This window comes from Protomyctophum bolini (assembly GCF_963924005.1).
Source record: "Protomyctophum bolini genome assembly, chromosome: 12".
NCBI lineage: Eukaryota > Metazoa > Chordata > Actinopteri > Myctophiformes > Myctophidae > Protomyctophum > Protomyctophum bolini.
This window is the reverse complement of record NC_137873.1, coordinates 26,106,411-26,118,739: the sequence shown is the minus strand read 5'-3', so window position 1 is coordinate 26,118,739 and position 12,329 is coordinate 26,106,411. Positions and strand designations below refer to the sequence as shown.

The window sequence follows — 12,329 nt, the reverse complement described above, 5'->3', positions numbered from 1 at the left end:
ACATCGTTTCCTGTCACTGGAGGAATTCAAACCAGTAAATAAACGTGGGGTCGCTGACCTGCTGTTTCCTGCCCCAGTAGATTCAGAGTAAGATTCAAGCATACAGTAAGTGTAGCTGACTTAATTAGGTTGTGTCAGAGACTAAGGCAGTACAAGCTTATTACAATAGGGATACATTGTACAGACATTACTGTACATGGAGGATCCCGGGGGACTCATAATTTCTTCACGGATATCCCAGCCATTGTCTTTGCTATTTATGGGGTTATACTGTATGTTTGTATATTCTTAAAGGAAAAACTCACTATTAATTGTGGAGAAGTACAGATCCCTGGTGGTGGTGAAATACAATAGAAACCATGTAATGGATTTCATAGTTTCTGACAACATTTTAGGCAAGAAAGGAACGTTTCAGAGACGTTTCACAGAGAGGATACACGTCAGCCCTGATTGGCCATTGCTCAGGGTCGTACAAGTCAGTCCCTGCTCATTTGCATAAGGTTGAACAAGTTATTTGTCACCAAGTCGTGGCAATCTTGTGGCAATCTTGCCGCCAGGTGTCTTATCACCACTGTGACTCAATATATCCTCAGCTACCACTCGAAATTACTGCTAGTCACTCTTGTTGTTGCTTTGGTGTGAGTGCACTGTTACGGAAGAGTTTAAAAATCACACCTGTGTGAACTGAGTGTTGCAACTCCCCTCCCCCCCTCCTCTCTCTCTCTCTCTCTCTCTCTCTCTCTCATTAGCAGGCAACAATGCAACACTATCTCTCTCTCTCTGTTTGTGACACAGAGGAGCACTCACTTTCGTGCATGCACATTTCTTTCCAATATGTCTAGAACCAGGACTTTAGTGGCTGAGTGTGTTGACAGTTGTAATTGTCGTGTTGGGTATAGTCTTGCGTAGCCAGACAACTATTCCACAATCTCCGAATGAAGCATTTGAAAATTGCGGGAGCGAACAGTCTGGCAACGCGAGACTACGTTTGGTATTGATGAAACTCCTATCGGTCTGCTTCCTGATAATTCCTGTCATTGTCTTCCTTCATAATCCGATTTTGAGTTACTGCTTGAGCCATAATCCAATAGAAGAATCTGATTAGCTGATATTGTCTTTGGGAAACATCTGGCATGTTAGAAGACTGGGACAAACACCACCCAATGTAACGCCATTCAAGGTGGATAAATGTAGGAGTTGTTGTCCTGTTTATTACAAGCAAGGTTTTTTTTAATAACTTTTATCCCATGATTTTGTAACCCATTTTTCACCCCTGTGTCAATTATCTAATGTGATCCTGGGCTCTACACACCCTCCACCAACCTAGTCCCCTATGGGGCACATGGGGAGAGCAACGGACTTGAACTCATGCTTCCTTCATGCCGAAGTGTCCAAGTTGCTCCTTTGCACCTGACAGGGGGGAGTTTCCCTGGTTGGACGTGGCGCGTGGAAGGAACACGTTATTTCAACCAGTTCCTTTCCCCTCTTAATGGTGATTTATGTGTATCACTTCATATGGCTATTGCTGGAAACACACTGGCTGCTGCTGTGAGCAAACCAGCGACCTTTTGCTTACCACCCATAAACATTGTCTGCTTGTGCATAAATATTAACATGGTTTGCCCCCTTTGCTTGTGCACATCTTCCAGTTTTAGCAACACTGTGAGTGGATGAACGAGGAAAATGGAGACAGAAGGAGAGGAAGTGGAAAAATGGAAGGTTCTACTAAATACTAATGAATCTCCATTAAGTAATTTTTAAATTAGTTTGACAAGCCTTGTCAATTGATCCCACTTCACTATTTTGGCCTCATCTATGTTGTAATCAAATACAGACAGTATACTGTAGTTAAGTGGGTTGAAATGTCAGACATTTATCATAGGGTAGTGGAGCTTGCATGCTCATGTCTCTCTCTCTCTCTCTCTCTCTCTCTCTCTCTCTCTCTCTCTCTCTCTCTCTCTCTATCTTTGTCTCTGTATCTCCCCCCCCCCCCCCCCCCCTTTGTCTTCCTACTGTATATTGTCGTCTTTCAGACTGTATTGATCGCTCTGTCTTTATACTCTAGCTATCAACACCACCCAGCACCTGACTCTCTACATGAAGTTGTCTCCCTTTGAACAGTATCTAATACATTTTTAATGACCGGGTGTGCTTAGCCTTTTCTAAACCTCCTCTCAGCAGAATATCTTTCGCTTCGTCTCTTGCTCTCTCTCACAAACATAATTGGAAGCTCTCATTTGAACGTGCTGCTGTTCATCTATCATTAATAATGTCCTGCTGTCTTTTTCTTTTCTTTTTTTCATTTTCATTTTTTTTTTGCTGCAGTTATTTTCGTTTTCTTTTGAATGGTGTCTATTCTGTTCCCCTTTATTGGTCTCAGTCCTCTGTGGCCATATGCAGATACCCAGGAGTCCCTAATGAGATGAGGGGGAAGAGTCACTTCACCTCCTTTCACTGTGTGAGGCAATTTAATTGTTCAGCTGTGGTGTGACCGTGACCGTGGGCCAGGGCACACTGGTGGGCTGTGAAGATATGTGGTATGACCGTGGGCCAGGGCACACTGGTGGGCTGTGACTGTGAGGATATGTGGTATGACCGTGGGCCGGGGCACACTGGTGGGCTGTGAGGACATGTGGTATGACCGTGGGCCGGGGCACACTGGTGGGCTGTGAGGATATGTGGTATGACCGTGGGCCGGGGCACACTGGTTGGCTGTGAGGATATGTGGTATGACCGTGGGCCGGGGCACACTGGTGGGCTGTGAGGATATTTCAAGTGGGCCCCCAAATAATCTGCAAAACACTATGAATTGTATCGCATTAGATTTATAATCATAATGTAAAAACATTCCTTGTGAGACAGATACATAGGAACTTAAAGTATACTATGTTAGTTCCATTGATCCAAACTGAAACACAATAGATTGATTGTCATTGATCATGAACTCATTTACTGCCAACATTGATTCGGTCTGTAGTCCCTTCACTATACCTCCGGGTGCAGTGGGGACTTTTATTTTGAAGACCCCACCATCTTTTATAAGTCATCCGAAGCGTTAATACTGTAACTATGAGGTAGTGATTATTTTGTAATGACTTGAGCCACTAACATCGATGTTCTGTTCAAACACCTCAATCTGAGAAAGATTAAGATCTGAGTTAAGATCGTGGTTATAATGGCAGTGGAGGGGGGGGGGGATCGTTTCATTGACGGACCACAGGCGAGCCGAGCATTACCTAGCGACGGGGACGCTGCTAGACGGTGGATATCAGCGAGACCATACTGAATCAATAAAAACCTAAATAGACGTCAAAGACATCATCGGCAGTAGGCTAAATTAGTTTAAATAGTCAATAGTCTGAAAATGCATGCGGCCCACCCATCTGAGCACTTAACGGCTGCCATGCTTAGTGGTCAGGTTGGGAACCACTGGTATAAGGAGTTGATGTTTGCATTACACCCACTGTGTTCCGTTAAGGAAACCACATAAGAGAGGACACATGTTAAGGTCAGGAAATGAGGAGAAAATATCAGGAAGTTTGGACTAGACTTAACAAACTGTAAATCGTTGTGGATTAAGGTCTGTCAACGAGCATTAGTGAAAGTACGACAGAATGGAGGCCAGTGCTGTGATATTGATTCGCTCTGCTCCAGTTTGTTTGTGGTGATTTACTGGAAGGTTCATGGGGTTGCTCCTGGAAAAAACTTTCAAAGTCAAATAACTTTGAATTCCAATCCTAAAATGCAGTGGCTACCCAACATTATTTAATTCATGCATAGAATAGGTTCATACAGTACATTCAGACCCTACCGTTTATGCAGTATGCAGTATAGATCATAGACATATATTATCGTTGCTGTCGGACCAACATATTCTCACTCCCAAGACGGAAGACGTCAAACATTTGACTGTAAGGAGGGGCAAAACAGCACATGTTGACCAGGGGTGATACGAGTTATGATTCTCTGCCTATTGGGACATTAACTCGAACAACGCTGAGTCGGTTTCAGCAGAACTTTACAACTCTAGCGCTACGTTCTACGTGTTGGGACTGGGACATGAATGTACATGTACTGTATAAGTCTTTATAATTATCTTCCTGGTTTCTCCCATGGACAGCTGTTGTCTCTGATGCTCCATCTTCAAATGCGTGTGTATTGTTGATTTGTAGAACGACTGGCCGTTGCAAACTTGCACAGATTGCGTGTTTTTATTACTTTTTGTGACGGTTTCACACGGAACCTCTCACATTAGTATTGAAGTGTCTCTGATGTGTGTGCGTGCGTACATGAAAGAAATAGCAAGAGAGCACATAAAAGAGAAAGACAGAGACAGAAAAAGAGTACTCTGCGGAGCAGAGATGCTTGCCCCGTTATTTCCAGACGCAATTATGCCCAGAATTGGGACGCTAGGGTTCATGTAGTTAAGGAGGCAGGGCTGCACCTTTCACAGACAATCACAGTCACAAAAGAAAACAATAAGAGTAGAAGATGTCTATAATAAAATGTAACACCCGCCTTTCTCTTTGTCTCCCGCTCCTCATCCTCCTATCATTCCCTCTTTCTCTCATCTCACCCATCATTCTGTTCCATATCTCTTACATGTCATTCCTCCTCCCTCAACCATTTCTTTGTTTCTTTCTTTCTATTCTTCCTCGTGTCTGTATTCCAGGCAGGGGTCTGTCCTCTGACAGCCAGCATGGTCTAGTGTCCGTGGGGAGTCTGCTGGATGACCAGCACTGGCACCATGTGGTGGTGGAGCGTCTCGGTGCTCAGCTCAACCTCACTGTGGATGACAGCACGCTGCAGCTCCACCTCCCAGCAGCACACTTCACTCACTGGGACATCCAACAGGTGTGAGGCTGAAAACACCATGCACAGTTGCACACACAACACACTGATATCCCATATGTGGTACTCGGTATCGAGCAATGCAACATCAGATATCGGAATATCTCTCCCTCAGGTGCACATGCAAACATGTGTTTCACGCATGCACGAGCGCACGCACGCATGTAGGCGCAAACATGCACCCATACAGACAGACACATACAGACAGAACACTGATATGAATCAGATAAATGTATAATATATGAAATACCATTTTCAATTATGTGTATTGTTGTGTCTAGCTGAGCATGGGAGCTGTGCAGAGCCCCAACTCTCCGAGACCAGGCATCTCCAAGAGGAACTTCCACGGCTGCCTGGAAAACCTGCTCTACAATGGCCTCAATGTGATCCGTGTAGCTAAAGACAGCAGCCACATGGTTACTGTGGTGGTGAGTTAATTAACACAGCTTTTCACCTGATAGACAGAGCTAAACACAATGACCAGACTGGAACGAATGAGTTTAATTAACTAATGTCCATTATTCATTATAGTTAATTATAGGACATTTGTTCACAGAGAAGATTGTGTGCACATCTCTTGTCTGTATTTAGGCCACGTGCTGGATGTCAAGGAAGGAGGAGGAAGAAACATTCATTATATCCATTATAGTTATATATATTTTACAGTAATGAGGGCCCAACAGATAATCGTAATCCATTTTACAGTAATGAGGGCCCAACAGATAATCGTAATCCATTTTACAGTAATGAGGGCCCAACAGATAATCGTAATCCATTTTACAGTAATGAGGGCCCAACAGATAATCGTAATCCATTTTACAGTAATGAGGGCCCAACAAATAATCGTAGTCCATTTTACAGTAATGAGGGCCCAACAGATAATCGTAATCCATTTTATGACTAAGCAGTCAATGACTAAGCTGTATGTGTGTGGTGGCTGGCTTGTCATTGATTTCACCTTCCAATTTTTCAAATTATCTTCAGTTTATTTCTGTGTTGGTCATTGCTTCCTTGATTTACTCATATAGCTGTTTTTAAATGATAGACATCACTAGTAATTTCCATATAAGCGTGTGTGTGTGTGTGTGTGTGTGTGTGTGTGTGTGTGTGTGTGTGTGTGTGTTAAAGTTCACTTTCAGATAAATAGTTTTTTCTGCTAAGTCAGCAAGCTGTCAGAAAGCTAGATTTGGGCTAGTATTCCTCTTGGTTTGGGCCAAATCGAAAGCATTCATTTAAAATTTTAACCTGGCATTCCTTTTACAGTACATGTGAATGTGTGCATGCATATTTGCACACATCACAAATCTTTCGGGGTGGTCCCTGCTGTTCTGCCTGGAACGCTATTCACACAAGCATCAATTATAAAGATCTCTGATGATGATCTTCTCTTATGCTCCGACGTAGTGCTGATCTACACCTCACACTGCATCGCGTCCGCAGCACATTGTGTGAGTCTGTTGATTGGCTGTCTTCTGCGCCCAGCGCCATTGTACGACAAAGTGTACATCTGGCTTCAGTTGTGCTCACTGCAGTGCTAACCTTTCTGTTGCATTTTATATGACCATTGTGAGTGTGTACGTACATCTGCTTCACTGCTTAGGGATAAGGCTTTAATTCTATGAATCCAAGTATCCCTCTTGTCTCAAACTACTGGAGGAAATGAAGGACAACCTTCTGCTGGACATGTGTCTGTCTCCTGTACAGAAGAACACTGTACACACAGGTCAGGATGTGGAGCGTGATCCTTCTGATCGCAGTCCACAGTTTTTCCATTAAGACATACATTATAGAGGTCTTTGAAAAATGACAGCTCAGCAGGCGGTGCACTTTGAACCAGTTATGCCAATTAATTCCTCCCCATGTTGTCAGTCACTGCTGTTGCCACCCAAACGCCTCCAGAGACAGCAGGCTCCTGCAGGGGTCTTCAAACACTTTTTTCGCCATCCTGCCCTGAGATCAAATCTAAGCTGTCCAGAAATAAATGTGGACCATCACAAATCTATAATCGTTGTTGATCTTTTACTTCATCATTAGTTCAGTCAGATGACTCGTGAATATATTGACAATACTTTATTTTGTTAAATGTAAGTACAAGTATGAAAACTATTTGATCTTGCCGTTCAGGCTATTATATTACTCCCTGCTCAGCAGCACACCAGAAGACAACAATTTAAGAGCAGGGATATATAACAACCTCCCAGGGGGAAACGGAGCCTGTAGGAAAGCAGAGCCCACATGGTGGTTCTTCAGTGGCGGTTGGAGCAAACAAGCTGCTCTTCCCCCTGTGCTCGGCACCCAGCGTCAAGGGTTGTATTGGGGGCAAGTCCCTGGAACATGCTAGTGTCATAGCAGAGGAAAGTTCAGCTTTAATGATAACTGAGAAAACACACCAAGCTAATTCTCAGAGGTGTGTGTGTGTGTGTGTGTGTGTGTGTGTGTGTGTGTGTGCGCGTGTGCATGTGTGCGCGTGCGTGCGTGCGTGCGTGTGTGAGCGACGCCTGCTGGTAGGTGTGTGTGTGTGTGCGCGTGTGTGAATGATTGTGTGTGTATTTTTAGGGTTGCTTCAGGCTATCTTCCTGTAGTGGTGAATCTCCACGGACCTCTCCTCTCCGTGTGTACTGATACCGTTCATCACCACAACGGCTGCACAAAGAGCCTCTAGATGTGATCTAGCGGTGTGCTTCCTGACCGTTATCAAGACAGCAGGCCCGGTGTTTTCTATAGGGGAAGCTTTCTGTAATCTATCACTACTGCAGCTCCAGCAATAACCCTGCTGTCATTACCACTACTCAAAACAATGGAGCACAACATACTGTAGATGTCTAGATAATACTGAACACGCCCCCCCCCCCATCTCCAGCTATGCTCTTCTCTGTCCTACACAGTACAATCCTCCGTGTTAATTCAACTCTGAGAATACGTTTGTACATATTTGGTCATGCCTGGGGGTGACTGACTGACTGACTGACGGGAAATGTCATAGTAAATGCATCGCAATAAAGCTTTCATCCATAATCTAGCAGCGGTTAACGGCGTTCCAGTGTGTCCTGCATTACAGCATAATAATTTGTTTTGTTTTTACCTCAGGAAAGGTGAGGAACTTTTTTGTAGAAAAGGATTATATAATAGGCTACCAATATTTCATTAGCCTAATATATTATTTGGTATTCTGTTACATTTAGGGACTTGCTTTGATGCTTTCCAAATAAACCATATCTACAAGCTGTCAAGGCGTACAAACAGGATGTTTTCAACACAGTGAATTTGATTTCCAGCTTGGCTATTCCGGTGTTGCCTTTTATGGTGTTAAATGAGGTGCAAATTGGGCTTACGCAAACGCGCATTTGATTTACGAACGATTCGCAACGTATCGGCAGGCAGAGATCTCTGATCATCTGGCAACACAAGACTACATCACACGAAACATCCAGTCAAACTGAACATTTATCTGGGCTTGTCTCTGAGTTTTAACAACTCTCTCTCTCTCTCAGGGGAATGTGACCTTTTCTTGCGCACAGCCGATCTCCATTGCCGTGACGTTCACCGACTCTCAGAGTTTCCTGCAGTTGCCGGGTGCACCAGTGCCCTCCTCGGGGAGCGTGTCTGTGGGGTTCCAGTTCCGGACGTGGAACATGGCAGGTCTCCTGCTGACCTTTGACCTGCCTCAGCAAGGAGGCGTGGTCTGGCTGTACTTGAGTGAGGCTAAGCTCTGCCTACAGATACACAAGGCTGGCAGGGCCTTGCTGGAGCTCAGCGCAGGTCAGTTCCACAGCTAAGCTTAAAGCAAAATAAACACAAATGTACACATTCAATATAACACATTACAAAATAGTGAAAATAGACATTTTAACTATGATTTTAGTTGGTTTTATACACTATAATAACCCTTGTTACACACACACACACACACACACACACACACACACTTGTGCGTGTGCGTGTGCATCCAGGTTCAGGTCTGAATGACGGTCAGTGGCATGCTGTGGAGCTGATCTCCAGGCGAGGCCGTCTGACTATCAGTGTGGACACAGAGGAAGAAGACGCTACGATGGCTCATGCCAGCCCCTCGTTTCCTGTCACTACAGGAAGTCACCTCTTCTTTGGTGGTAAGGGACGCACACATGAATGATGCTAATTGTCTAATTGTGTGATTGTGAGGCTAATTGGCTAATTGTCTCTACAGTTAAAGTTTAGCATCTGTAGGCTGTGTATCCATTTCTGGCTTATTATCATTTTATATAATGCAAAGGTTATGCCCTGTGGCAAGATGATTGATATTATGCATACACTAGTACAGTTTTCCAAACATGTTCCTAAAAACAAAAAGTAAATAAATAAGAAAGGCTATTTGCTGTGTAATGTGTTTTTCTATTGGCTACGCACAACACTGTTTGTGTGGTCTCCTCTTGAGACCTTTTGAGTGACTGCTGCCTTTGCTCTGTTTTATCATGAGCTAACTGCTGCATGTATTCCTCTTTTCAGGTTGCCCAGCAGAGGAAAGTATTCAAGAGTGTACAAACCCCTTCAACGTGTTCCAGGGCTGCATGCGCCTCTTGGCGCTAGACAACCAACCCGTAGACCTGATGAATGTACAGCAAAGGCTTCTGGGAAATTACAGCCACCTGCAGATCGACATGTGCGGCATCATTGACAGGTCAGTCAGAAAACAACATGGACCTGTTGGGTGGGTTTGGGCCGGCCTAGGCACTTCACATTCTCTCTCATAAAACACATGGGAAAATATTAAAATATAATACTTCACACGTGAGCTCTGATTTGGGGGTCATTTTCTACTTTACATTTTAGTTCAGTTCATCCTCACCCATCCTCTCATGCTGAGTCTTAAACTTTAAAACATGAACCTACAGTATACGAATGATGTTTTGTCCTCCTCACTAATGTCTCGCCAGCCCCTTTCCCAGATTTCATTGTATTTTTAATACTTTGAACGCAAGGTGAGAAAAGGCTTTTGTGTGCAGGAGGCAGTCAATTATGGTCCGAATAGCTGCACAGGAGTAAGGGAGGAAAGACATGGCCGTGTCTCCCTACAGAAGGAAGTCTGTGACAAAAAAAGAAAAGAAAGAAATAGTTGAATTTCTCTCACCCAAACCTATGTCTGTAATCCGTCACTTATTTACTTTTACCATGCTGGCAAGTGCTACATCTCCTCTATGCACAAGTGAACTTTTACAAGTACATCCCTAATCTCTTTAGGCTCACTTTTTTTTCACACCCAAAGAAGAATTGTGATGCTTTAAATGGAGAGTATGTTAATACAATGTATTACATGGCTTGGTTGAATGCTTGATTCTGATTGCTCAATCACTGAATTCATCGGTTATTTCTGGATAATGACCGCTCCGCTCTATAACAGACCGCTGCCTAATTAAACCCTCGGAGCACCTGGCTGCAGCCGCTTGATTTACTGCTGTTTCCTACATGACAGCCATGTAAGCACACACACAGCTAAACATTGCTCTGAAATGTTTTCAAAAACATTTGAGCGAGAAATAGACTAAGCAGTACGGGTTTAGCGTATTACGCAGGGTGCGTAATGCATGGATGTTTGCAAAATGTGCGTAAAAAACAACAAAATGTATAATAAAAAAAGCTTCCCCAGATGTTGTGGCTTAGCCTCACTGAGATCAGGCAGAGAGAATACATTTTGCACATGTCAAACTCAGTTAATCCAAATATCTCCCCAGAAAGTCTAAATTAACAACTTTATCCCGAGCGTCTGTAATACTGGGATGTCAAAATAGGTGAATATTCAGCGAATAATGGGAGATCTACAAGCTCATGTGTTATGTTGCGCCATCAGTCGACTTTTAATTTATTATTCATTTATAAAAAAAAATTTATAGACCCGGCTATCAAATCTCTGAAGGAAATCTGGTCACCTTTTTCATCACTACCCAGTTTCTTGTGCACATGTTCTACGAGTGAATCATGTTGGTTTGTTCGTTTGCGTTTGTACTTGACTGAGTGACTAACCACCACATGAAACGAATTTACCCCGGTGGAGCTCAAAAGGAAAAGAAAAAGAAAAAAACTGAAATTCTCCGGGCTTCTCTGCCTAAATTGACAAGTTATTTTAAGCCAGCAGAAGAACCCTAACCCATATTAGAGGAGGAGAGAGAAGGTTGCACCAGCACAGAGCTAATGTAGCAGATTACACTGACAGTGAGGTTGGTTCTGAGGCTGCAACTACTAGTAGGTCTACAAGTCATTCATTTTCTCCATAGGCTTTTCAAAAAGTATTTATTTAAAGACGTGTACGCCGCGGACAAAACCAACTCGAGTTGTGACAAATCATGACAACAAACACAACCTTTTGGGCCGAACAAATAATTACTTTAATTATAAAGTGTTGTAACCTGCCGTTTTCTTCTTCTTTCTAATTATTTGTTCGGCCCGAAGAATTGTGTTTGTTGTCATGATTTGTCAAAACTCGAGTTGGCTTTGTACGAGGCTTAAAGGGTCTTTAAATATATACTTTTTGAAATGTCTATGAGGAAAATGAACGGGGAATAATTTCCTGGGCCCTGGTAGGGGGCGGGACTGGGACACTCTATTGGTACTAGGGCTGCTGCTACTGTAGCACCAGTGAGGTTGCTACTGATGAGGATGATGATGATGATGGTGGTGGCGGTGGTACTACTGGGGCTGTTTGGCTAGTACCAGAGAGGCTGCTGCTGTAACTAGGGCTGTTACTACTACTATTGACAGTGACAGGGATCATAGTGTGTCTGTAATTGAGGATGAGGAGCAGGATCTGATTCTGAAGCCAGTGAAGTGAGTGACATCATCATACCTCAGTGATGACCCAGCTCTTTGGCCAGGAACGCTGAGTGGTGTGACATTGTCATGTGACACTGTACACTGTACTGTCCGCTATGCCATTTTGAAATGTGTCTCTGATTGGTCCAGCGTTTTGCTGCGGACATGAGAGACGCTGTAAAAACGATCAGTAGACAGTTCAATGCAGTTCAACATTGCCATCTGTTCTCAGAGCTACTCAAGAGCATTGAAACAGGTCATTGAAAGACAATTGCAGGGTTCATCTCATTGCTTTTGCTACCTGGGGAAATCACCAGGTGTACTGAAATGAAGACTGGCATTCATCCCTTCATGGGCACGTAGACAAGTGAAAGTTTGTCATTAAATTGATGTGGTAAGCCTAATGTTAAGGCTCTTTACAGAACTTCTTGATAAGCCCATTTAAAGCACCGGAATATGGTGCAGAAGGAGAGGGCAACCACCCAAAAAAAAGACGTGTACACGTACTCGCAATCCATGGGTTGGATTAGCTAGGACAGCTCCACACATCCTACGGTCTAAATGGGTTAAAGGCTTTTTGATTTTGGATTTGTTTGGAAAGTGATAAATGTTTTACCCGCCTTTGATGAATTTATTCAATGTCAACTGAACATAACGGTGTGCACTTAATAATTAATGGATGTTTGAATTGTATTCAT

The 12,329-nt window shown here is 43.5% G+C and overlaps 1 protein-coding gene across 1 annotated transcript in view; it reads left to right on the top strand.

The window, feature by feature from the left end:
- The window catches only part of cntnap3 (contactin associated protein family member 3), a gene marked incomplete at its 5' end in the record, with an annotated part of 128,090 nt that overhangs the window by 56,830 nt on the left and 58,931 nt on the right, over positions 1 to 12,329 (top strand). Inside the window, 5 exons of the mRNA XM_080779341.1 lie at positions 4,673 to 4,854; positions 5,133 to 5,279; positions 8,343 to 8,610; positions 8,802 to 8,957; positions 9,334 to 9,505. Coding sequence (XP_080635467.1) covers positions 4,673 to 4,854; positions 5,133 to 5,279; positions 8,343 to 8,610; positions 8,802 to 8,957; positions 9,334 to 9,505 — 925 coding nt within the window. The remainder of the gene's footprint in view (positions 1 to 4,672; positions 4,855 to 5,132; positions 5,280 to 8,342; positions 8,611 to 8,801; positions 8,958 to 9,333; positions 9,506 to 12,329) is intronic.